Source organism: Mus musculus, chromosome 11 (genome assembly GCF_000001635.26).
Source record: "Mus musculus strain C57BL/6J chromosome 11, GRCm38.p6 C57BL/6J".
Lineage (NCBI taxonomy): Eukaryota > Metazoa > Chordata > Mammalia > Rodentia > Muridae > Mus > Mus musculus.
Window position 1 is genome coordinate 83,405,036 of NC_000077.6, and position 24,803 is coordinate 83,429,838.

Sequence of the window (24,803 nt, forward strand, 5' to 3'; positions counted from 1 at the left end):
TAAAGTTTGTGGTATGGACTTTGTTCCCAGGACAATACATAGCTGGCTAGAGAAAGGACCTTAGTAACCATTCTTATTCTTATTCTTTTTTTTTTTTTTTTTTTTTTTTTGTAAATGGCCCTAGCCCTCCCAAGGGGTTCAGCCAGTTGAAATTAGAATTCAGAAAAAAAGTATTTATATCAGGAAGCCACCTGTTGTTCAGGTCTCAAGTCCCATAACTTCAGGAAGGTGTGCATGGGGAGAGTCACTCTGGGCAGTTCCCAGGACACTAGGTAGAATGGCAGTGCCCTTCAGGTCCCCCGGGGTTGTCAGTATCTGCCAGCACAACCAAGGACAGAAGCATAGCTAAGCTGCTACTCGGTACCTGTGCACTCTAGTCCAAAAGCCCTTTGAACCCAGGGCCTGCGTGTTCCCAAGCAAACAGGATAGCCACTGCCTTAAAGAAAGCATCCCAAGGAGTCTATAACTACTTGTATTGTTTGGGGCACCTGTGTGGTTTGCTCAGTAACAGGACTGATGTCTCCCACCGCCTGCACCTAGGGGAAGAGCATAGAGGAACATCAAGCCCTTGGGCAAGTCCTTGCACATCTCAAGTATAGAGAAGAGTTTGGGGGGTCTACAGCACTTGGGCTGTAGTTGATGCTTCTGGTGTCTAGACTCAGAATGAACCGCCCTAGGCCACTCTTGGCTCTCTGCTGGAATTCCAAGATGTAGTGGAAACCCTGGAAAAGAAAGGAGTCAGGCACCTGAAGAGCAGTCTTGAAGTCTGTCTGTGAGACGGTCAAACATGGAGCCAGCTCAGGTGCACAAGTCACATGGAGAGCTTTCAAAAAGGACTCTGTCATGTTTAATGAGTGAGTCACAGTGAGGGTGAGATGGCTCAGTGGTAAAGGCACCTAGCTATCTGATTTACGTCTTCAGAACCCAAATGTGTGTTGATAATGGGAGGAGAGAACCAACTCCCAAAAGGTGCTCTCCGACCTAGACACACACACACACCCCATGGCATTCCTGGGTCCCCCAAGGTTAATATTGAGCAGTGAGGCCTCACTGGCAGGGAGAGGCTTGTGCCTGTTCATCTGCACTCATCCACAGTAATGCTGTGCATTGTTACAGTAGAATGGTAAAGCACTCAGCGCCACGACACTTGCTTATCTTGTTCCCCTGCCCATCTGAATTCAGCAGCCCCTGCTTTTCAGGGGAGATGAGGCACTACATCTAACTACAATGTCAGTTTCCTCTTTCTCTCCATAAAAGGTTCTCCCTCCTACTCACCACATCGACCTTTGCTAAGTCCTGAGATAGCCATATGCTCTGAGCAGCTGACCCCTCACACGCCCCCCCAGACTTAAACCTGAGATCACATTGTTTTCTAGCCCTAGAATGGGTATGTTGTTTCTCAGCACTCTCTAGTCTGGGCCTTCCTCCCGCTGCATGCCTTAGTACTTCCGGTCTTGCTTGGACCCAGATTTTTCCCTGCCACCCTCAGCTTTAAGAAGCAAGAGCCTGTTTATTTTAATAGCTGGGATGGCACTTGGGAAAGATCACACCTCCCCCGTTGTTACCCATTTCTATCTTCTGAACACTAATCCTAGAATCCCAGCCAGCCCCCAGACATGGTATTAGCAACAAGGATGTTTCTTGAAAAGTTTCAAGTTGGCTTTGAACTTGCCTTCTCAGTTCTCATTTAGCTTTTGCTCTGCTGTTCTTGATGCTGCCAACAAGGGAAAGCCTCAATTGGGGGCTGGGGAGGGGGCAGGGAGACCTAGATTCTTAGTTGAGAAGTGGCTCTGGAGAACTGTTGTTTCCTGAGCATTGTTTGGGAACAAGACTGCCATCTCTAGGATCAAATCCTCCAGGCAGAACCCCAACACCTGAATTAAGAAAGTGTGACTCCCATCCCCCACTGTTGGTAGGTATAGCAGTATAGCATATGGGAGGGTGAAGGCTCAGTATCAGCTGGCTGTCCTTCCACTCACAACCTACTCACAGCCAGCCTCTAATATCCCTGTGAGAGTCCTCAGTTCTGATAGAACAGGGATGGGCCTGGCCCTTGTCTCATTCCATGGCCTGGCTCCAGATGTTACAGAGGGACACACACAATTGCCCTCCCAGAACCTGAATTTGTGAACCTGCATCTCAGCCACTAGGTATCCTTAGCTGAACCACAGCCAGAAGAGGCTCAAGGCTAGACAGATCAAAGGACCAAACCCTTTGAACTTTCCCAGCAAGGTTATTTCTAGTGACAGAGAATGAACAGGCCCAAGTCAGCTCTCAGCAAAGCAAAATGAGTTAACTTCGGGCAAATGTACCATTTTATAAAGTACTACTTTATAGCAGTGCTTTAAATGACATACCACTGACGGCTAGTATGAGGTTTCGTCATCTGTAGGGGACAGCCTTGCTAGGTTTCTTATTTCTAGTCCCCCTCAAGCTGAAATGGACCTATGTCCTGAGGGAAGAACAGAAAGCCTGTATCCTCAGGCAAGATGAGGATGAAAGTTTTTTGAACGCAGTAGGAAAGAGTGTCCTGGATGATTTAACCAAGCTAAGAGGGTGTCAGTGGCTCCTCTGGAATCTCTCGAGTCCAGTCATATCTGATTCCCACCCAGCCCCAAAGCGGTCCTCTGAGAGAGGGCCCCTGACCTTCCCAGTCCTAATCTTGTTGCAGCATTTGCTCCAGTCCTTCTCAAATCCACATCTCAACTCTTGGCCCCACCTAGAATAAATGGAAATGCTTTCCCACAGTGCTGTTCATCCTGAGAGAGATGACCACACACTGGAGCTCCCTGCCAAGTATTGTGAAGACTTCACACACCGAGGCTCATTTAAGTCCTGTCTGCACCAGTGATGGAAAGGACTAGAATCTATTTCAACTGGCACAGGTTTCTTGCTTCAGTCACATAGTATCGGGCAAGACTGGAGTCAAATATGGGGCTCTCTGGCCGGGAAGCACAGTCATATGACCACCATGCTTTCTGCACAGCAGAGTGGAGACAAGAGTTAGAAAAATGCCCAAAACACAGAGCCCAAAGGGAGAAGTGAAGTGGGTTCTGTGAAATAGATGGAACCCATGGTAATAGCTTTGGAGGATTCAGTTCCATGCGGAAAACCCTTGGTGGATGGATACCAGGCTTGTTTCTCCCCACCACTCTAAAGGCATCGAATGCCCAGCGGTGGTGCACTGTTTCAGGGGCCCTTGTCCATCCAGTACAGGAGTGAGGACACTCCTGGTGGTTTGGGTCTCTGAGAGAGAATCATCCTTGTCAACTTCACCAGAGTTGAAGCCATCTTGGAAACACATCTTCGGGCATGTCAGTGTGTTTCCAGGGACGTTTAACTGAAGGGGGTTTTCCACCTGCATCTCGGGCAGCACCATCCCACGGACTGACTAAAAAGGCAAAAGGGGAAATTGAAATTTGAGCTTAACGCTAACGTGCATCTCTGCTTCCAGGCTGCATGCACAGTGCCAGGGACCTCACATTCCCACCACTTTGCCTTCTGGCTACAATAGATGTGTCTATTGTCATCACAATAGCCAAAACTAAGTCGCTTTTGTCAGGTACTTGCCACACCAACAAGAAAAGTAAAACGGGGGTCTTTGAGACCCTTTTAGGGGAACAAGAAGCAGTCAGGGTCATAACCTCTGTCAGCCTCTTCTGACCCCATTCTTCCAGCCTGAAGCATTCTGTCAGGTCTCTGGACTCTCAGTTGCTCCTAGCCTCAGCTGACCTCTCTGAAGTGGCCCACCTGATTTGCCCTCTAAGACCCCTTTTGACTTCACAAAGGAATTTGTCTGTGGCCTCTCCACTGGACTATGTGAGCCCTCTGCTGAGCTTTTCCGAAGCAAAGCTGCCCTGCTAGTGACACAGCCTTAGCATTCCATTTTGCATTTAAGTAAAAGTAGTTACTCATCCTTTCTCAGCCTCAGTGATCTCATCTGTAAAATGGGGGAAACAACCTCCTTCGTGGAATGTTCTGGGAATTTAACTTGAGGATTTAGGCAAAGCTCTTACCACATTGGAATGTTACCTACTGATAAAAATATGTTGGTGAGGACTATTTTAGATTAAATACAAGAGGAACTGCACCCTCAAGCCCTGCAAATGCTGGGATCTCAAAGGAGAGGGATCCGCAGCCTTAGAGGAGTGGAGGTCATGCTTTGGCAGGGGACCAGCTTTGCTTGGCACTAGCCTGGCCTGCTGTTCCCTGCCGCAGTGAAGGGTGAGAGTGACCACCCTCTACTCCGTCCTTCAGGGGTGGAAGAGCAAGAATCTGGATGCCAGCAACCAGGGCAGGACACACGCTGGGCATCTGCCAGTCACTGACTGACTGTATCGGTAAGGGTCAAAAGGACAGCGTGGGGAGGAGGGGACGAGCCCTGCCGAGGGCAGGGTGCGAGGCTGTGTGGGAAGGGAGTCGCAATGAAGGCAGAGGCTCCGGGGCCTTTCTCGTCCCCGCCCCCAACTCGTCCAGGCTCGAGCTAATTTCTCCCAGGGGAGAGTCGCGGGGGTCGGGGGCGTAGGGGAGGATTGAAGGTTGAGGTTAGGGATTGGGGAGCTGGTCCCGCGGCGCCCCAGTGAATCCGTCGGGCTCGGGGACCCAGCGGAACCCCCCGCGCCCGCCTCCCCCTCCGCCGGCGCGAGTGGGGCGGCGCGCTCCGCAGGGCGAGCAGCTGAGCGACCCTCGGTGCTGCGGCCCCCCGCGCCCCAGCCCGCCGCGCCCGGGCCGCGGGCGGCGCCCCTCATCCTCCCCCCGGGCGGGGGAGCCCAAGGCAGCGCCGGAGCCCGGGGGGAGCGCGGCCGCGCCGGCCAGGGCAGGGGGCAGGCAGCCGGGACGGCCCCGGGTAAGCGGGAGGAGGAGGAGGAGCGGGGCGACCGCGGGGTGAGGGGCAGCCCGGGGAGGGGGCAGCGGGCAAGCCGGAGTGGAGCTGGAGCCGGCAGCCAGCGGGGCTCCTGCAGCCCCCACACCTGCCACCGATCGGGTCACTGGGAGCCCGGCATCCGCCGGCGCCCCCACCCCCACGCGGACGTGGTAGGGACTCACCACCCGAGGACGTACGGCCCGGCCTTTAGGATCCTCAGAACCCCCGACCTTCCCAGTGTGAGGTAGAGACCCAAGATGTCCAGGCCGGGGAAGGGACTAAAAAGAGACTGTGGCCCGAGTGTGTGACCCCTGCCTCTTGCCGGGAGCTGTCTGCAGACTCACTGCAGAATGCAGGCCCTGGGGAAGCTCAGGGGGCCTGGGCCCTGCTTCCTGGGACAGACCTTTCACCCCCACATAACTAGGCATGTGGGCTTAGTAAACTGCTTAGACCCAGGACTTGTGCCTGGGAAGAACTGAAGGGGCATCTGTTCCCTCTGAGTTGGGGACAGGGCCACACTTAGGCCTGGTAGCTCCAGAGGCTTGCCAGTGCATAGGGGGCTGTTCTTGTACCCACTTCTTGACTCCCAGACTGTACCTGGTTTTCGTGTCTGCTACTACTCAAAAAGAGTTGGTTTGGGGGCTTGAGAATCTGCAGATAGGATACATCCTGAAACCTCTGCCACACCCAGAGTGAGTCCGTGTTCTTCTTTCTTGCTCTTTGCCCTCTCGAAGGCCCAGGACTCCCCCATCCCCACCTGCTCGTGCTGTTATGTAATTAACCCAGCTGAGCCTCTTTGCTAAGCTGGCAGCATCCAGGGATGCCCCAGAGGCCTAGGGACCTGAAGGGTTGTGCGTGGTGGTAGCGTTAGTTTTGTCTCCGTAGGAAGCAGGCTCAGAGGAGCACCTGTTGGGGAAGGGACATGCATGAGGCAGGCACAAGAGAGATTAGAGTCCTAGTCTTAGCTAAGGTGGCTTCCTTCCCTAAGTCTCTGGGTCTTGATTTATTGGTGATGGATTTTTGTTCTTCAATAAAATGAAAGGCATCATATACATGCATATGGACATATGGATGCCCAGGTACACACACTGCAAGTTTATGAGCCCATGCAACTGTAGATAGTGACCCATTCCTAGATTGCCAGGAGGTTCAACTGAGCGTCTGGGAAAACCTTAGAGGACAAGTAGCCACGGTTCATTGCAATACCTTCTCTGTGCCAGGCACTGGGCTTTCCGTGGACAACCTCACAATACCTATGAAGTTTCTTGGCCAAGGTCATCCTTTAAATTATTTAAATAAATGGCAGAGCTGGGAGTCTAACCTTGATGGTTCTTGCTCCAAACCCTGCCCTTTATTTACCATTGTGCACATATACATACATAATCGTAGGTTGAGTGTTGTGAACCAGGACAGCCTGGGGGGAGGCATTCACCTATGATCCATGCATATATAAAAACACACACATGAAAACATGATATGATGGAAACCATCAGAGCCCAGGAAACCACCTCTCTGCACCCACTTACTATGGGGGGGTTCATCATTCAGCCCAGGTTTTCTCCTTCCAGCGAAGAGGTTTACTGAGGCTGTCTTGGGGGCTATTGGCTTTGCTCTACACACGTGCAGAGCATGAGTCCAAAGCAGACGTTTTACTCACAAACCTACAGCTAAAATTCATCAAAGCTAGGGTTTGTGTTCAAGCTCTAAAAGTCACAGGAACTGAGCCAGCGAAAAGGTAATGAATTCATCGCCAGCGTCCAGCCCCTTCCTGGGCAGCAGCTGTGTGCTGCCAGGCCCTCTGAGCGCCAAGGGACGTCATAGACTCAGACCCGGCTTTTAGCTTGTCACTGTTTAGAATTACTAAGCTTAAACACGCAAAGCACCGCAGAAAGTAGCTGAGGTTCCAAGCTATGTGGTTTGGAGCGCACAGAACTTCTCTGAAGTGCAAATAGGAATACTTCTCCCTTAGGGGCATTGTATTGACCGAGGATAACTGTGTGGGCAGGCTAGCAGCCAGTGCTCTAATGTATTACTCTCTAGAGTCAATGCAGTCATCTAGTTCAGTGGGACTTTGGGAAATACTGGGGGCATTTTAGGTCATCTTGGTAACTGGAGGCTGCTGTGGGCACTTACCTCCTGAGAGTCTTAAAATTAAGATGTCCAGAATATGATGAGAGCAGTTCTGTACAGAAAAGAGTTTCCTCCCCTGAGGATGCCAAGAGGGCATCCATTAAAATGCATTTGTTCTTCAGGATGAGATGGAGAGAGGCTGATGTTTGTCCCAGGCTTGGGGCTGGGACTGAAGTTTAAATCCAAGTCTAGTTAGTGCTCTCTCTGCTGTGCACTGAAGTATGCTTTGGTGGAGGGAAATTGGAGCCTGTGAAGAATCAAGGGTTTCAAACAAAAAGAGTGGATAAGAAAGAACTTGGGGATAGATGGAGATAGAGGGTCTAGAAAAAGAATGCTTTCCAAGTGGCAATGGTAGCTTCAGCAATGATGTAGTGGTGGGAAAGTTCAGCAGAGATCCAGGAATAAGCCAGAGCACTGAGCCATCCCCCTCCACCTCTTGTCCCCCCAGTCTAGGTGGTGGCCACAGAGGGCCAGAGGCAAGCAGAGGGAGCAATGGTTGTTCCTGACGGTGGCTGAGCCCCCAGCCCCTGGAATATGCAGCCCGGAGGAGCCCCAGGCAAGGACGCGGTGGCGGAGTGGGGCGGGAGGCATGGTCTCCACCTACCGGGTGGCCGTGCTGGGGGCTCGAGGTGTGGGCAAGAGTGCCATCGTGCGCCAATTCTTATACAACGAGTTCAGCGAGGTCTGTGTGCCCACCACCACCCGCCGCCTCTACCTGCCTGCTGTGGTCATGAATGGCCATGTGCACGACCTGCAGATCCTGGACTTCCCACCCATCAGCGCCTTCCCTGTCAACACACTGCAGGTAAGCTCCCTTGGACAACAGGCAACAGGGAAGGGGAGGCAACACTCTACATCCCCAGCTCTGGCCACACCGTCAGGAGCTCTGTGCTACACCCTGGGCCTCCCTCCTTAAAGCCATCATAAGAAGGTACCCATTGTGTGCTAGTGAATTCAGAAGACATCTGATAAGTGTTTAATGTGTGCCGGCCCCTGCACTGGGCATCAGGACAGAATGGTCAGCAAAATCAGATATGGAAATTTGCTTTCAAGGAACTCATAGTCTGGCAAGAAAAGACTAATGTAGCAGGCAGTTATTATACAATGTAATGAATGTTGCCTTTGGAGGAGATGGAGCTGAAGCAGTTATACAATGTAATGAATGTTGCCTTTGAAGGAGACCAGGGAACTGAAGCAGCAATGGTTGGAAGGATCTAACCCACTCGGGAATATGGGGTCATGGAAGGTGATGTCTTACAAAGTAGGAGCAGGGGAAGAGGAGAAGAGGACACTAATTGCCCGTTCATACTCCACTCTGCCAGCCATGGCCTCATGGACAGACTGAGACCTGAGAAAGAGTATTCTCAGCAACTCTGGAGACCCCAATCAGATCTTTTGCCCCAGGGCTTTTTCTTCCAGGTACCCTATTCCCCAGCCTCAGGACTGCTTCTAGTCCCCTTGCAGTTAAATGTAAAGGTCCCCATTACCTGCATCCCCCAGATACCTTCCCCCCCCCCCAGCTTTTAGAACCAGGGCCTCTACCCCTCTCTCTGACTGGCTTGAGAGATAATTGACTGCAGGGGAAGATGAGCTGAGTTTTGCTCACTGCAGAGTCCTCTGGCTAGTATGCAGAGACCCTGGCTAGTATGCAGAGAGAGACCCTGGCTAGTATGCAGAGACCCTGGCTAGTATGCAGAGACCCTGGCTAGCTGTAACAGAAATTTCAGCCACCTCAGGCTGGGGGCCTGCAGGAACTCAGCAGAGTCTGAGCAACCCCAACAGGAGGACCTTCCATCTTGAGTCTGATCCGAGCATGGGAGCATGTGTTCCACAGTGTGCCTGAGAGGTCAGGGCACTGAGTATCAGTCCAGAACCTTCTGCTTCCCATGTGAAAATGTTGATGAAACCTGGCCCTAAGCCCAAGTTACTCTTTTTATGTTCAGTTGTGTATTTAACCTTTACTAATCTTAGAACGGGCAAGGTGTAGTTGAGATGGCCTCGAGCAGTATGTCCTGCCTCTGCTCCTTCACCCTCTGCTTGCTCTCCCTACCCAGTGTCTCTGATCCTTTGTTGACACTCAAGTAAGAAGCTATGTTCTCATTCCACCCTCCTTTTACATTAAAATCAACCCCACAATGTTCTGTGTCTTGTTTTGGTTGTCCTTTGCTGCCTAGGATAGAACCCAGGGTCTCCACTAATTAAGTCAACACACCACCACTCAGCTACATGCCCAGGCTTCTACTTTGTTTTTATTAAGAGGCAAGATCTTGCTCTGTTGCCCAGGCTGACCTTGAACTCTTGCGTAGTCTCCAGAGTAGCCAGGATAACAGGCAATCACCTCCAAGCCTGGCCATTGCTTCTTCAATTTACCATTTGTTTTTTGTTAGTTTTGTTTTTGTGGTGGGGTGGTGGTGGTTTTGGTTTGGTTTTGAGACAGGGTCTTTCTATGTAGCTCTGGATGTCCTGGAACTCACTATGTAGACCAGGCTCAAAGAGATCCATCTGCTTATGTCTCCCTAGTGTGGGATTAAAGGTGTGTGGCACTACACTTAAAATTATAACTAAAGCTACTATTTCCTGTCCCATTGGAGGACATTGTCATTCTCGTGACTACTCAAAACCCCACTGCAAAGAGGTTTCCTCCTTTACTGGACAACTGGGTGTTTTCCAATCTTATACCAGTTGGGTCAGTGCCAAGTGAATAAACAGTCTTTGCACAAGTATTTACAGGAGTGGACGGGCTTTGAAAGGTATCTCCAAGAGACCCTTCTCTAAAAGTTGTGTGTCTTAGAAAACTTTACAATTTTCAAGACTAGGACAGCTGTTCTCAGCCTGTGGCTTGTGACCTCTTTGGGAGAGTCACATATCGGATATCCTGAATACCTAAATTATGATTTAAATTTAAATTATAATTCAGTATAGTAGCAAAGTCACAGCTATGAAGAACAAAATAATGTAATGGTTGGGGGTCACCACGGCATGAGGAACTGTACTAAGGGGTTGAAGCATTAGGAAGGTTGAGAACCTCTGCTCTAGAATGAGAGAGAGGATGTTCTTAGTGTGATCTGTAATTTGCATTCCCCACTGTAAGTGAAGTTGTGCATTTTTCTATATATTTAAGGCTTTCTTTTGTGTTTCTGTGTCATCCCCCACCCCCAGAACTACTAATATCATTTGCCTGTTTTGGATTCTTATTATTTGGGGGTTTGTATTTATTTTTGAGTCTCAAATTTTTTTCTAAAGCCAAGGATGACCTTGAACCCCTAAACCTCCAGCCTCCACTTCCCAAGTGTTAGGATTAAAGGCTTGCAGTATCATGCTTGTGTGACTCCGTCTCCTCTTCTTCCTCTTCCTCTTCCTCTTCTTCCTCCTCTTCTTTTTGTTTTTTGTTTTTTGTTTTTTGTTTTTTGTTTTTGTTTTTGTTTGTTTGTTTTTGAGATAGGTCTCTCTACATCTATAGCTCTTGATAGCCTGGAGCTGGCCTCCAACTCAGAAATCTGCCTACCTCTGCCTCCCAAGTACTAGGATTAAAAGTGTATGTCACAACACCTAGTGACCTTTTCTTTCTTGATTGGCCCTCATAGTTGGTGCTCTGATCTCAAAGATTTCACTCCTGGAGCATGGCTAAGGAAGGGGCTTTGAGTACAGAAGTCCTAAGAAGGGACCTCAAAAACTACAATCAAACATAAACCTTAAGAATCTTGGTGGCCACTTTCTAGTAATGCAGGCTTGAGTCTAAGCCTGTACCTTCCACAGTACCTTCTTCTCCAGAGCAGGGAGCTGAAGTTAGAGGGCACATGCAACCTGCCGAAGGAGATGCCCAAGGACACATGGCTGAGGCCAGGCAACTGAGACCCTGTGGCTGTGCTCAACTTTATGTCTCCTCCTCTGTCTCTGTCTTTGTCCGCTCGGGGCTGAACCTAGGACTTTGTGCACGAAGCACATTCCTCAGTAGTCCATCCCCTGACTCAGTTCAGTCCAAAGATGACCTCTAGGGGAACAAATTAGAACCCTATGTGGACCACACGGGCAGGAAGGCTGAGCTTTCTCCATCCCTCTCTGCGGTTAAGGAGTAGAGGGACAGCCTAGTCAGTCTGGAGCTTTCTGCTCTTCTCTTTTAGGAGCCTCCTGAGAGGAGTGAGTGGGAGGCATCCTGGGGTCCCCTTGAGGAGGCAGTGTGTTGGAGGAGGGGAGGGACTGTCACCCTCAAAGTCTGGCAGCCCAGAAGAGAGCTTACAGCATGGAACCTATCCTCTCTCCCTCTCCTGGGGATCTCCATTCCTCTTATGGGGTGAGAGGGGAGTTGCAGAAATGTGCAGGCCCCTGCCCTCCCCACATCCCCATGCCGAGGTAATGGGTGTCCCACTGAACATAGTGTTCTCTGGTCTAGGAGGAAGCAGGTTTGTGATTTTCTACATTCTTAGATTTCTGTATCCTGCCTCTGCACCCAAAATGAAAACTTCAGCACAAAGATGCCACATCATCTCCCCAGGGATACCCACTGCAGCATCTCCCGAGCCTTTGTATTAGAAGTGCTACTTCCAGCTCCACACTCCACAGCTGCCACCCAAGTCTGCCCCTTCTACCTCTGCTGAAACTCTTACCTCGACCATGCAAGCTGGGGCTAGAGACGTGTTTCTGCCTCCTTCTGGTCTTCTGTGTGGACTGGAGGTGCAACCCAGGGCCTCTGGCATGCCAGGCCATACTTTGCGACTGCAGTGCACTCCTTTCCTCCCATTCTAGTCTCGTCTCTGGGTCTCATGAGTGGAGCCCCTGTTTTCCTTTGCCTTCCAAGGTCCCTGTCCCAAAGCTTCGGGGACCTCCTTTCTGCACGCTGCCTTCCTGAACAGACTTTCGCAATTACATCTGTTGGCAGACTAACTAGCTAATTAATCTCTTAGGGAACCTTCTCGTTAACACATTTAGCCTTTCCACGGGCCTATTCATCTTGAGCTGCAGCTCCACAAACCCCTCCAGGAAAAGTTCTCTCAGACAAAAATATTTTAAAATACTCAAATAGTCAAGCCAGGCGTGATGATGCATGCTTTTGATCCCAGCATTTGAAAGGCAGAGGCAGGAAGATCAAGAGTCCTATGTCTCTCCCCTTCCCCACCCGCTTAACATCTAGTTTCAATCTTTTTCATGCTTGCATTCAGACAGCAACCTGAGGGCTGTGTCAGGGGTAGGTAGGACTTAGCTTGTTTGGGCTTCCGGGGACTGAGGGCTTCAGCACCATGGAGAGAGCTTATCGGCACAGTTGCTGCTGTTAAAAAGCTAAAGACTCATTAAACAAGGAACAGAGGAGATAGTGTGTAACATGAAAATAACCGGGTCCTGACCCTCTTGGGTGCTCACTGCAGTTGAGGAACCGGAAATAGGATAGTTGTAACCAGAGTACAATCCATGGCCTCAGACACAGGAGATGGTGGGTATAGTCCTCTGCTTGCAGGAAAAGTGGTAAATCGGAGCTTCAGCTAAGCCTTGGAACATATTATTGTAGATACAACCATTAGGTCAGGGCTGTGCTGTTAGGGGAATTTATAAATGCGCTTTGAACAAAGGACTGGATGGATGGATCAGACAGATCCAACCCACAAATCCTCACAAAATAGTGTGGTGGGCCAGGAAGTAACCAGCTTGTGGCTTGCTCTATCTATCTGACAGGGGAGGAGGAGTTCCAGCTCTGAGGTCCTAGGGCCTGGTCCTCTGGGGTTGGGGATACAGGATAGAAAGGACCAGTTTGGTGTAGGTTTGACAGGGTGACTGGAGGCTGGGAGGCCTCATGGCTGCTCTGACTGTGGTACTTGCCGGGGGTGTTGCAGGAGTGGGCAGATGCCTGCTGCAGGGGACTCCGAAGCGTCCACGCCTACATCCTGGTCTATGACATCTGCTGCTTTGACAGCTTTGAGTACGTCAAGACTATCCGTCAGCAGATCCTGGAGACGAGGTGAGGACTTCTGACAATCTATTGCTACCTCAGTGGATGCCCTGATGCTGGCCTGTCTCCAAAAGAGGGGTACATGGATGGGGTTGCTGGAGGAGGGGTCACAAGTGAAATGTATTGAGTTTTCTGCTTCCCACGAGTCCCCACCCCCTTTCTTTTTCTTCTCTCTCTCTCTCTCTCTCTCTCTCTCTCTCTCTCTCTCGACAGGGTTTCACTATGTTGCTAGGCCGATTTTGAACTCAAAATCCCCCTACCTCAGGCCTCCCAAATGCTGTAATTACAGGTGTGGGTCTAATATCCCACTTCTATTGACTCATTTGGGATCCCGACTTATGACGTTGGCTATACTAATAGTGAAGAGCAGGGGCTGGGAGTGTATGGTCGCGGATCAGTTTTGACATATAAGCCTCAGTTTTCTTGTCTGTAAAATAGGCAGAACAATAGTGTCGACCTTTTTGGATGAGTTCTTTAAAGATGTAACCTTCCTCAAGGGGTTGGGGCTGCACCTGGAACAGAGCCCACGCTAGCGCGGAGCCCAGTGGTTGCGAGACTGGCAGCGCCCCCAAATTTCTGCCTCCACCCGCAGGGTGATCGGCACCTCGGAGACGCCCATCATCATCGTGGGCAACAAGCGCGACCTGCAACGCGGACGCGTGATTCCACGCTGGAACGTGTCGCACTTGGTGCGCAAGACCTGGAAGTGCGGCTACGTGGAGTGCTCGGCCAAGTACAACTGGCACATCCTGCTGCTCTTCAGCGAGCTGCTCAAGAGTGTGGGCTGCGCCCGCTGCAAACACGTGCACGCTGCCCTGCGCTTCCAGGGAGCGCTGCGCCGCAACCGCTGCGCCATCATGTGACGCCGCGTGCGCCCTGCAGCAGCACTGTCCCAGCGAAAGGCAGGGCAGGGCGGGGCCAGCCTCCCGCGGGACACCAGGGCCAGAGCAGGAAACCCCCGGAGGAGAACTCTGGGCTCCGGGCCTGAAGCACCCCTACAGCCACACACCTCCCCCACGAGAATCAGAGGGTGAGAGGGAGTCTCCCCGCCACTCCCCAGTCCTCCCCTCCCACCTGGGTCTCCCTGGGTCAGTCACCTTCAGTGCTGTAGTGTAGTGCCCGGCCCCAGGAGGGGCCACAACCTGTGGGCCAAGGGGTGAGCTTGTGAAATGGAGGGTGGGGTGAGGAGGTGCTGTCTTGGCCAGGCCCCTGCCCATCTTCTCCACAGTGTATCTGTCTTTACCCCATGTCCCTCTTTCCAATGTCTGTCCTCTCAGGTGTCTGCCAGTCCTCATTTGTCCTGTCTACCTTCCGGTGTTTCTCCCTGCTCCCCAGCTCCGCTCACAGGGCTCTCATTTTGTCCGTCCCCTTGTCGCGGATCCTGGCAGCTTTTTGATGCCAGGCCTTCTCCCCGGCAGCGCCACCGGCAAAGGGCAGAGAGATGCAAGTGTCCCAAGGACCGAAGCCAAGGGGTCCGAGGGCTGAGGTCCGACAGCCGTCAGGGAGAGAAGGCTGAGCTCTCCCTCATCCAGGGAGACCTCCCTGCCCAGCAGCCCCCAGAGACGCAACCACCTACCTTCCAGCCTTAACTCAATGGTCCCTGCCGGGTGCCCCTCACCCCTGACCCCAAAGCCAGATTGCCCCCGGGGCTAAAATTCTTTTTGTTTTGTTTGACGGTGTGGAGAGGAAACCTCTCAAAGGATCATTTTCTCTCCTTGATGCTAGGTCCCACTTCTCTGTTATCTCCTGCACTAGGGTGGGCTGCTACTACGTTGGGGGATGTGGAGTTTGTGGGGGACTGATGGTGGTGGGGAAGATGGTGCCCGGGAGGGGGTCACGTTATGCTAGTGATGATTCTGTGTCCCTGTCCCCACCTCAGTTGAACTGCCTAAGATTCTGCCTCCATCAGGTCTCAGGTTGTTTTGATCAGTCTCTGTAGGGGCAGAGCCAGGAAAAGAATAAGAATGAGGGAGTTGTGCCTGGGAAAGACAGGTGTGCATCCCCACTCATAGGTGGAGGCCTTCAGGATCTGACTGACCCCTTATCCCAACACTAGGTTGACCCTATGCCCTAACTCACCCACCCCATTTTCCCCGGCTGCCTGGCCGGGTTTCTACCTCTCGTCACCGGAGCTGATCACTGTCAGTTTTGTACCGATTTAGAAATAATAATAATGGAGATTCCAGGAATGGCCTGAGGGATTGCTCGGGGACTTGGAGGGAGGGAGGAAGAAGTGGTTCCATGTCCCCTGCCCCGGCCAAAGAAAGTTCCTGAGGCTGAACCCTCAGCCTCAGCCCTGGTCCAGTTGGGAGCATAAGGACCCTTTGTCAAGAGGGGTACATAGGACGCCTGTACACAGGGGTACATAGCCTTTGCCAAGGCTGCAGTGCACAGACCAGGAAATCAGGTACCCAGAGAGGTGATGGGGAGGAATCTGGGGCAGGGGTGGGATGGGGAATTTATGGTGTTCCCGTGTGGGAGGGAATCTATGATTCTCTCTATTGCTTCCCTACTGAATCTCACTCCCTCTACCCAGCAGGGGGCACTGCAGTACAACAGCAGCCCTCACTTTGGACAGCCCAGCATTCTGGGTTCTAGTCCTTGCTGTCCTGCACAATTTTGGGCTAGCGATTTGCCCTCTCTGAGCCTCCCTCTGAAACAGAGGCGGTGGCTCCCCTCCCCCACACTTCAGAGTGGCTGGGAGGGTAAGGAGGAGGGGTGCCCACTTTCCTCTCCTGCAGCCCCACCACTGGCTCCTCGGGGTGTGGGGTAAAGATGGCAGCCTCCCATGTGCCCGATCACCCCCTTACTCTGGGGCACTCCAGGAGAGGGTGGAGGATCCAGACCTCTGGCTTGCCTCCACTGGGGAGTCATTGGAATGTAGCCCCCTCACCCTTTCCTCTTCACCCCAGGTCTTGGATTTCAGGTCCCTCCACCCCCCATTCTGAGTCTCCGTCCTTCCCCTCCCCAACCAGGGTTTCCCATGCAGGGTCTGGAAGTGTGTGTGACACCCACTGAGCTGTTATTGGAAGTCAGATTAAAAATCAGGGAGTGTTTTCCCTCGTTTCTCTACTTCGGTGTCAGCTCTGTTGCTCGTGGAGGAAGGAGTGGGTCCCTGCAGAGTGTGTGTGTGTGTGTGTGTGTGCGTACGTGATCACACGTGCACATGTTATGTGGAAAGAGTGGTGTTCCCCACTCAAAAGCTTGAGGGCAACCAAGAGACCTAAGGGAAAAGGTTCAGGATATGACTCCTTTCCCTCCAGCTAATCACAGCCACACAGAGGTTACCATCACCTGCCTTCCCAGATACATACAAGACTCAGTCCTAACTGCTTCTACATCTTCCTCTCAGTCAGGGTCAAACTTGGGGCCTCTGAACCATAGCTTCTTAGACACAGAAGTGTGATGGATGCCATCAACCAGCCCGCTGTCATCCGGAGCCAGAACCAGGGGCAAATCTTTGAAGTCCACGCCAAGGGTGGCCAGCCTTCTGGAGCCTGTGCGGAGCTGCCTTTGTCGCTGTCCAAGGTCCTGAACACGTCTGCTATGGAAGCCTCGATTGCTAACAGCTCACCTTGTCCCCATCGCCTCCAGCAGAGACGACCTTTAAAGTTGTACCTCTCTACACTTCTACAGTCTTAGGGGAAAGATCCAAAAAGCTTAGGCTCAAAGCACACCCACATGTGTTTAATAACTTACAGCTGTGGCAATGTCCAGAGGCTGAGGAGCTGTTCTTGGTGTTCTTAATGGGCTCTCTATCACCCCTGGCTTGATGCTGGCTTGCAATGGAGCTATGGGCTGCCCATTCACGCAACTGGTGGGCTCTTCAGGCCGATTCCTGGCCAAGACACTGTGCTGAGTGAGGGACTGTACTTTCTCACACATACTCTGCACTGCATAAATTTTGCTGTACTCTTCCCTATCTGAGGGCTCTTCAGACCCAAGATTCCTCCTCGGGTGAAAGTGGGGTTCCACCAAGCTTCAGAGGCTCCTGGCTCTCTGCGGGCTGGATGCTGCTCTCCAAGGAGATGTTGCTGCCTCCTTTCTTTTTCTCTTCCTCCTTCTTACCTGTTCCATTCACCTGGCAGGGGACCCCTCCCTTGCCACCCAATGTAGCTTTTAATAGCCTGCTTCCAGGAGCTGTCCTGGCTAGAACCAGGCAGGAGTAAGGCAGTGGCTTGGGAATTCTGGAAGGTCTCTTCTCAGGTCTATGGTCTCTACGAGGCCGGATTCTGGGTCTCAGCTTCAGCTTGTAAATGGATGGGATCTTCTGGGGCTTCCGGAGAGTTCTCTTGCCCTTGCCCAGACATACACTGGCTTTGTCAGAACTGGGGTCTGAGCATGAACGTGTGGGAGCCTCCAGGTTGGCAGATACAGGCGGGGTTGAGCACCCCTGCCCTCTTGCAGGTGATACAGTCCTCACTGTGGTATCCTCAGCATTCAGGCTTGCCTTTATCCTTGTCCCCGTTTCTCTGGAACCTAGCTTCTCTTTGGGGCTTCCTGGGTCCACAATTGGCCTAGGAAGGCATTCAGATCCAACCTTCCAGGCTTTCAGATCCACTTTAAGGAGGGGTGGGGGACCCTGAACCAGTTCCCGGATGACTTTATCATAAGGACCCCCAGGCTCAGGCCACCTCCCACCCAGGCTAGGAACATAGACCCCACTTCGAGGGATGGCTTGAGACCTTGTACCCTGAGTGTAGGCAGTCCCCACCTCCAGCAGCTTCATGTTGGCCACAACCTCCTCTTTAAGGTTATCATAGAGGGCTTGCTCTCTGCGCCTGCCCAGGGCCAAAGAGGTGTGTCTCTCTTTCCACTTCTGTGTACCCAAGCTCCTGGGATCCTCAGTCTCTGAAGTAGTCTGGATGTCTGTCTGGTGGTCCCCACTTGCTTCCACAGAGTGATGCCCATGTGTGGATCTATCCAGGTTCCCTTCGAGGGCCCTTGATGAGATGGAGCCTCTCCCCGTGGAGTATTCACCTTCAGTACCCAAAGAGCTTCTTCCTGGAGTTGGGGGCCGGGCAGGGGACAACCGGATAGGGATTTTGGTGAGCCCTTTGCCAGGGGATGAGGAATGAACAGTCATGGGTTCACTGAGCTGTGGGGAGGCACCCTGGTGCAGGACCCAGATCATGTGAGGACTGGCTAGGCTGGAGGAACGAGGTGGGGGCGATGGTCCCCTTGCTGACGTCCTTTTGCTGGTGGCCTCAGGGATTTGGAGCCTCTGTGGTGTGGGGGCCTTGGTGTGTGTTCCTCGACTGCCTGCTTCCTTGTGAACCCACAATGTGGGAGTCCTTCCTCTGGGCGGTTCACCTGGGCATCTGTTTGCTCTCTTCCCAGACAGGGTACTCTGTAGGTCTGGCCCCCTACAAGTAGATGAGAATTGGGGACCAGGTGATGACATCCTCTGAGATGGAGTTGGTTTCTCTTGGGACCTGAAAAGAAAGAAAGAAAGAAAGAAAGAAAGAAAGAAAGAAAGAGAGAGAGAGAGAGAGAGAGAGAGAGAGAGAGAGAGAGAGAGGAAGGAAGGAAGGGAGAGAGAGAGAGAGAGAGAGAGAGAGAGAGAGAAAGAAAGAAAGAAAGAGAGAGAGAAAGAAAGAAAAAGAAAAACAGACTCAAAAGGGACTCAGGATAATCAGAGGCATTTCCCATGGGAACACTATGGGGGGTGGGGCTTAGAGAACCAGTGTTCTTCCCTGGGACAGACCAAGAGACCCCTATGCAGCCATTCTAGAGGCCTGGGCATCCTTGTTCTCATGCAGCAGATAGAGAGGGACTTCAGACCATTCAAGGAAAAGTTCTAGACCAGAAGACTGATAATAAGAAGCTATTCATAGTTGGGGCAGGTCTCAGTCTTAGCTTTATCATGAAATGGAAGAACACTGAGTATGGCCTCAGTCCCCTTGTCTAAAGATGGGTGTTTGGAGCAACTAGGTGATCCTTAGGTCCTGGGTGCTGTTTTGTTTGCAGACACATGAAGCCTTGTCTTGTTCTGCATCCCTGGGGTGTAGAGTCCAGGGCCTTGTGCATACTAGGGAAGCATTGCCCCTGTGGGGTATGTGGCTTTTGTGATATGACCTCCTGAAGTAGCCTGGGAAGTGCCCAAAATCACAGCCCTCTTGCCTCAGCTGCCTGGATGCTAGGACTCTAGGCATGTGCCATCATATCCAGCTTATGTGACATTTTGTTGGTGTAAGACATTGTTCCCTTTATCTTGGGGGATGAGCTGCTGAGAGTAGACTTATGGGGGGGCACTTCCATGTCCCTCTCTTGTACCTTGGGAGTGGATCCTCTCTGAGGGTTCTGGCCCTCACTGGGGGTTCACTACGGAGTCCAGGAGAGGAAGGTGTGGGAGGTCTCAGCTTTCGGCTGGAAGAGGTGTATGTCTTCCAGTCCACTGGAGGCAGTGGGCTCTGTGAGCGGCTGATGGTCATTGTAGGCTGGGGTTGTGAGGGCCCATCCTGCACCTTCACTTCGTGCTGCACCGGTGGTCCTGGGGGCTTCAGGAAGCTGCCTGGCTTGTGGGCTATCACAATGGGCCCCAGAGAAATCATAAGAAGGAAGAGTTCAATTCCTGTTTTATGAAACTCACTGTTCCACCATGTCAAATTCTCCTTATTCTCCCATATAGGCACCAGAACCTACAGTGGCAGACCCAGTTTCTACAAAAGGACTCAGGAGACACAGTTTAGTCAGAGAGCCCAACATTAGGATTTACTGAAAGCTATATGGCATTGCCGATCTAAAACTTTTATTCAAATTGTATGCTTATTCAGGGTGACTTGAGGTACTGATGAAGATTAGAAAAGGACTGAAAATCTTCAAGCCCCCCTGTGTGGACTCCAAGGCCAAATCTGAGCTCTACTGAGCCGTACCTTGGACAACGTTGTTTCTGCGTGCCCTGAGCGCCACCTTGTGGTTACTCTTAGTATTGAGTCATGACTGCCCCCTCGGCCCTCATCCACAGATCCCTGTACAGCAGAGCCCCTGGAGATCAGGCCTATTTGCTCTCCCACAAGTTGCCTCTCAACTAGGAGCTATGTCTATGTCTCTCTAGCCAGGCCCATAGAGGAAATTTTCTAGGGAACTCACAGAGGGACGTGCACCGGCAGGGGTCATGTTTATCCAGATAATGGCCCAGCGTGTCCCAGCCACCCCCAACACGCACCATCACGTGGCTCCGGAGGATCTGAGGGGGCAAAGGTGAGGTTGAGCTGAGTGGAGAGCTTTCCCTATTCCCGTATACCCCCTTACACACGCGTGTGATTGGGAGACAGAATATCTTGCTTTTTAGTTTTACCCATGACTGCCATCAGACATCACTTGTCAAGGGTAGGGGCCAAACTGCTAAACAGGACGTTGCACAGCCACAACTGAACAAGGGAGCACACAGGCATTTGGATTGCTGGCCAGATCTCAGGACATTCTTGTGGCTATACAGGGCCTCGAACGTGTCTCTGCTTGGTATGGGACCATCATGCCCCTGTGATGTGTGACAGAGACAGTGGGAGACCTGCTCAACGCTGTAATAAAACAGGTCCTACAGACTTTCCAAACTTTAATTTCCATGGTTCAAAAGTGGTGCCAAGATCCCTGACTCATGCCCATGCCACAAGACTACTTATTGTTTCGGGGTCTGAGGGGGTCTCAGGCTGTTGTCGGCTCTGCTCCCAGGTGTGCTCTATGCCCAAGGAAAGGGCTTGACCACACCCAACTGCTGTCCACATTCCTAAGCACAGAGCATCTCCAGGGAGGTGAAGTCAGACATGGGGAAGGGCTAGCGAGATCCCCCCCCCCTCCACCCAGACCTGCAATGCTGTTCACTCTACAGGATGGATGGGTCAGGATCTGAGTGGTGTAGTTTGGGATCCACATGACTGGGGCTGTGCACAGAACACAAAAGCCCAGATTCTTAGGTCCCTTTCTCTGACCTATCCTGTGGAGTGGGAAAGTGAGGGCACCTTTTCATATACACTATTTCTGCCTGGGGGCACCCTGTGGACTCAGCTCTGATGGAGGTGGTGGAGGATGGTGGTACCAGCTGCACTGAGGAGAGGATGGGATAAGCTTGGCAACTTTGGCAGGCATCTTCTGGAAATTTCCAAGGTAAGGGAATGCCTCAAGGCCTGGTGACTCGGGGTGTATGATGGCCGACTTCCTGTCCTCGCCCTCAGGCTTAGTCAAGGTTCTATGAAAAGAAACCTCATTTCACTGACCCTGGATGTCCCCCCACCTAAGTCAGACTTACCCGGATGAAGATGAGAGTGTTGGAGTCCCCCACTCTGTACTTCCCCTCAGATATCTTGACCATGGAGAATTGCACTGGGCATGTGCAATGGCTGACGAGGCTCTGCACCTGTGGGTGGTGGTGGCAGAGGCTCAGCTCTCTTCTCTGCCTGAATACCCTAGTCCATTCACATACGGGGTCAAGCTACGGGCGGTGCCTATGTACCACCAGGCTGGTGCTGAGATCACAGCTAGGGGCTGAGAGGCAAGTAGGAAGAAGAAGGCTTTTAAAAAACACCTGGGCATGGTGGCACATGCCTTAATCCCAGCACTTGGGAGGCAGAGGCAGGTGAATTTCTGAGTTTGAGGCCAGCCTGGTCTACAGAGTGAGTTCCAGGTCAGCCAGGGCTACACAGAAAACCCCTGTCTCGAAGAAAACAAAAACAAAAACAAAAAACACCTAGGCAGCCCGGCCAGAGTGGAACATCCTTCACAGGCCTTCAGCTAAGGAACCATTCTGAAGACGTTTGAGACCACATTTGGCCACACAACAAAGGAAGGGAAAGAGAAGAGCAAAGCAGAAAGAGAGGAGATGGGGAAATGGAGGAGAGAAAAATGAAAAAAAGGGGGAACCCTCCTGGGACCCCATTTTCCCCAGACATGGGCATTGGGCTAGCCTCAGGAAGTAGCTCCTCTGTGGTGGGGTCCCACTCTTTGTCCCATGCACTTTATGTTGCATAACTAAGTCTCACAGCAGTCCCAGAAAATAAGTACTGTGTTTCCTTACACTACATGCTGGTGAAGGGAAGATCAGAAAGGTTAAATGATTTGCCCGAAGCCATATGGTGGTTGTTAGCTGGTAGCGAAGATACCGTGTTCTCGGCACCCAGTCCTCGGGGCCAAATGAGAGGTGCAGTGTTGAACTGGTGCAAAGGCGGTAAGCAGCAGTAGCGGCTGTTACATGTGGTTAGGGGTGGGGCTCAGAGTGGAGCAGGGCGTGGAGACTGGGAAAGAGGAAGGCAGGGCACATGTTCGGCCTGAGGCGTGGCTGGGCACCTCACCATCTGGTCCAGGTTGTGGAAGTGGCAAGGCCTGCGGGCAGGGGGTATGGGCGGTGGTGGGTCGGGCGATGGCAAGGCCAGGTCGCGCCGCAGCTCCTCATCAATTTCCTCTTCCAGATGCACCAGGGCGGGCGCCGCCACACCGAAGCGCCAAGCGCGGCGACCCAGCTCCAGCAGACACAGTACCACGCTCTTCACGTTCTTGCGGAGCACTAGGTCCTCTGTCTCGAACATCAGCACCTCTGGTGTGGGACAAAGGAGAGCAGGGGACACGGGTGGCTTGAGTACCCCTCTGGAACCCATCCCAAGGCAGGGGTAGCGGGCACAGGAGGGCGGCTCGGGTCTCAGCATCTCAGGTTGAGGAAGCTCTTAGAAGGAAGGGATCCACACAAGGCAGCCAGGCTAACTGCAGGAGCAGGTGAGTATTTGGAGCCTAGCTGATCCTAGGACCAAAGGAAACCGCTCCTTATCCCGCTCTCCCTCCCGTGATCCACTTAACCAATGAGAAGATCCCAGGAGCAGAAAGCAGTTTCTCTGTTAGCCATCTTCCGGACACCCTAAACTTAGCTCTAGATAACCAGGCTAGCTTGACTATAGACTTTGACTACCTGACCCTATAGGGCTCAGTCCAGGAATCTCCTGTGGCTATGTGACCCCCAAGCTAGTTCCAGAGCTCCGGTGTTCATCTGAAAAATGTGGGTGTGGTCTATCTCAACTGAAAGCAGCAGTTGTTTGTGGGTATGGTCCTGGGAATGGAACCCAAGGCCGTACATAAGCTGTAACATAAGCTACATCCTTAGCTTTGATTAACCTTTGATCCAGCCCCTTGCCTCCTTCTACCAGCCCGGAGTCCAAACTTGACCCTTTCCCTGTCTCCTCCCACTTACTTTTGGCCTGGAGAATTGTGCAATCACACCTAATCCCATTCCTGGGTTCAAGGCCAAAAGCTGTCACTCTCTGAGCCCTGAGAGTCCCTGCAGGACTATGCCTTTCCCTATAGACCTCCCGCCTTGAGCTTCCTTCCCATCCTTTTAGTCAAGTCAACCTGTGGGTCACAACCCCTGGAAGGTCACCTATCAGATATCCTGCATATCAGATATGTACATTATAATTTATAACAACAGCAAAATTACAGCTATGAAATAGTAGTGAAAATAAGTTTATGGTTGGGGGTCACCACAAGATGAGGATCTGTATTAAAGGGTCTCAGCATTAGGAAGGTCGAGAACCACTGTTTCGGTCCTTCCTGCTCGATGGCCAGCCCATCCCAGTTATCCACCTACCTTGTGCTTTGCCACTGCTCCCTGACTAATTAATCTCCTCTCCCAAACTTCTCTCTTTGGTTCAAATCTCCTCCCTCTTGTTGCCCTTGCTGGTGCCCACTACTGTGTCATCAGACTGATCATTGTCATTCTAGATCCCATATTGTATATTGTATACCTTTGAAACACACATCTCCCTGGGCTGTAATCTCTTAATCTACTTAGCTGTCTGCCTTCCTAGACCATGCATTCCTGGGCCCTCGGGCCCTATTCTCCTCAGTTCTAAGAACCTAGCATGCACTGGAAACAGAAGAGGCAATGCATGGATTTCATCATTGGTGGATATCTACTGGTCATCAGTGTGTATTTACTAAGGATTTACTGTGAGGTGGAGAACCTGATGCTTCTCTAAGCTACTGCACGGAAAATCTACAATACCTCAACTCCTGTCCCCCAGGTCTAACTTAGCTTAAGCCTCTGAGTGATTCGTGCCCCTGTAATATAAAGGTCTGAGATCGTTGCGTTACCTTGGATCCCCATCTCCTTGCGACACCACTGGATGAAGTTGGAGATGTTGTCCCTGGCCTGGAAGGTACCCGGCTGAGCAGCCCCATTGCAGAAAACTCCAGCCTGGGGCATGGGAATCTTTTGAGCTCGCTCAGGTGCCTCAGCCAGGAAGGCCAGAGCAGCCTCCGTGACAGTGTTGGCATGCCGGCACAACACCAGGCCAGTCTCCAGCACCCGCAGGAAGTTGTCTGCATCGATGTCCAGCCCGTACAGATCCCGAAGCCACTCAGCCAGGTCTTCCTTCATGGCCTCCAGGTACTGCTCGCTGGACTTGAAGGGCCGGATGCTGCGCACAGGAGGTCCTGGGGTCCTGGGTCTCCTCCCATGTCCCACATGCTGAGACATGACTGGAACTCAAGTGTGGGAGGAAGTAACAACCTCCTGTCCCCCCACTGTTGTCTCTTTACTTCTGCTACCTGCTAGTCAAGGTCCTGGCCCAGTTCTCCTTGATTCAATGGGTCCCCCTCTACCCTCTGAGAGCCCAGGGGCTCTGCGGCTTGCTATGGGCTTCAGCCTCTGGGCCAGGCCCAGCCCCCACTGCCCACATTCCTCAATCCCTGCCTGAACTTTTCTTTGGTGGCTTGCAGCGACCTCACTCTCAGCTGCCTAGTCCCAGAGTTCAGCGCTTCTGGGACTGGTGAAAGTTGAGGGTACTCCTCTCTTCCCAGGGCAGGTCATCTACTGCCTCCGGACCGCCACCATCACCGTCACCGTCCAGGGAGCCAGAACAAGCAAGTAGGCTCTGGCCCGCTGCT

The 24,803-nt window shown here is 52.1% G+C and overlaps 2 protein-coding genes across 6 annotated transcripts; one reads left to right on the top strand and one right to left on the bottom strand.

Moving 5' to 3' along the window:
* Positions 1-4,101: 4,101 nt before the first annotated feature.
* Rasl10b (RAS-like, family 10, member B) lies at positions 4,102-16,004 on the top strand. Of its 5 annotated transcripts, none has more exons than NM_001361566.1 (4): positions 4,102-4,340; positions 7,443-7,799; positions 12,817-12,941; positions 13,525-16,004. In NM_001361566.1, exons 2-4 carry the CDS (start codon positions 7,584-7,586, stop codon positions 13,793-13,795), a joined length of 612 nt encoding a protein of 203 aa, NP_001348495.1. In that variant the 5' UTR covers positions 4,102-4,340; positions 7,443-7,583; the 3' UTR covers positions 13,796-16,004. The 5 variants fall into 5 exon arrangements, with proteins under 5 accessions (NP_001348495.1, NP_001348496.1, NP_001348497.1 ...); NM_001361567.1 differs by lacking the exon at positions 4,102-4,340 and adding an exon at positions 4,653-4,846 and having other exon boundaries at positions 13,430-16,004; NM_001361568.1 differs by lacking the exon at positions 4,102-4,340 and adding an exon at positions 4,653-4,846.
* Positions 16,005-16,599: 595 nt separating this feature from the next.
* On the bottom strand, positions 16,600-24,486 carry Gas2l2 (growth arrest-specific 2 like 2). Its single transcript, NM_001013759.2, has 6 exons — positions 24,009-24,486; positions 22,220-22,461; positions 21,181-21,288; positions 20,025-20,121; positions 19,209-19,458; positions 16,600-18,367 (listed from the first exon to the last, which is right to left on the bottom strand). Exons 1-6 carry the CDS (start codon positions 24,391-24,393, stop codon positions 16,867-16,869), a joined length of 2,583 nt encoding a protein of 860 aa, NP_001013781.1. The 5' UTR covers positions 24,394-24,486; the 3' UTR covers positions 16,600-16,866.
* Positions 24,487-24,803: the final 317 nt, after the last annotated feature.

What these genes read in the sequence shown, in the direction of transcription:
- Gas2l2 (NM_001013759.2), bottom strand. Translation starts at nt 24,393, where the DNA reads ATGTCTCAGCATGTGGGACATGGGAGGAGACCCAGGACCCCAGGACCT. An exon ending in TCCACAACCTGGACCAGATG is followed by an intron (nt 21,289 to 22,219) that starts GTGAGGTGCCCA and finishes CACCACCCACAG; the next exon opens with GTGCAGAGCCTCGTCAGCCA. An exon ending in AGAGAGGATCCACTCCCAAG is followed by an intron (nt 18,368 to 19,208) that starts GTACAAGAGAGG and finishes CTTTCTTTTCAG; the next exon opens with GTCCCAAGAGAAACCAACTC.
- Rasl10b (NM_001361566.1), top strand. Translation starts at nt 7,584, where the DNA reads ATGGTCTCCACCTACCGGGTGGCCGTGCTGGGGGCTCGAGGTGTGGGC. An exon ending in TCCCTGTCAACACACTGCAG is followed by an intron (nt 7,800 to 12,816) that starts GTAAGCTCCCTT and finishes GGGGTGTTGCAG; the next exon opens with GAGTGGGCAGATGCCTGCTG. An exon ending in CAGCAGATCCTGGAGACGAG is followed by an intron (nt 12,942 to 13,524) that starts GTGAGGACTTCT and finishes CTCCACCCGCAG; the next exon opens with GGTGATCGGCACCTCGGAGA.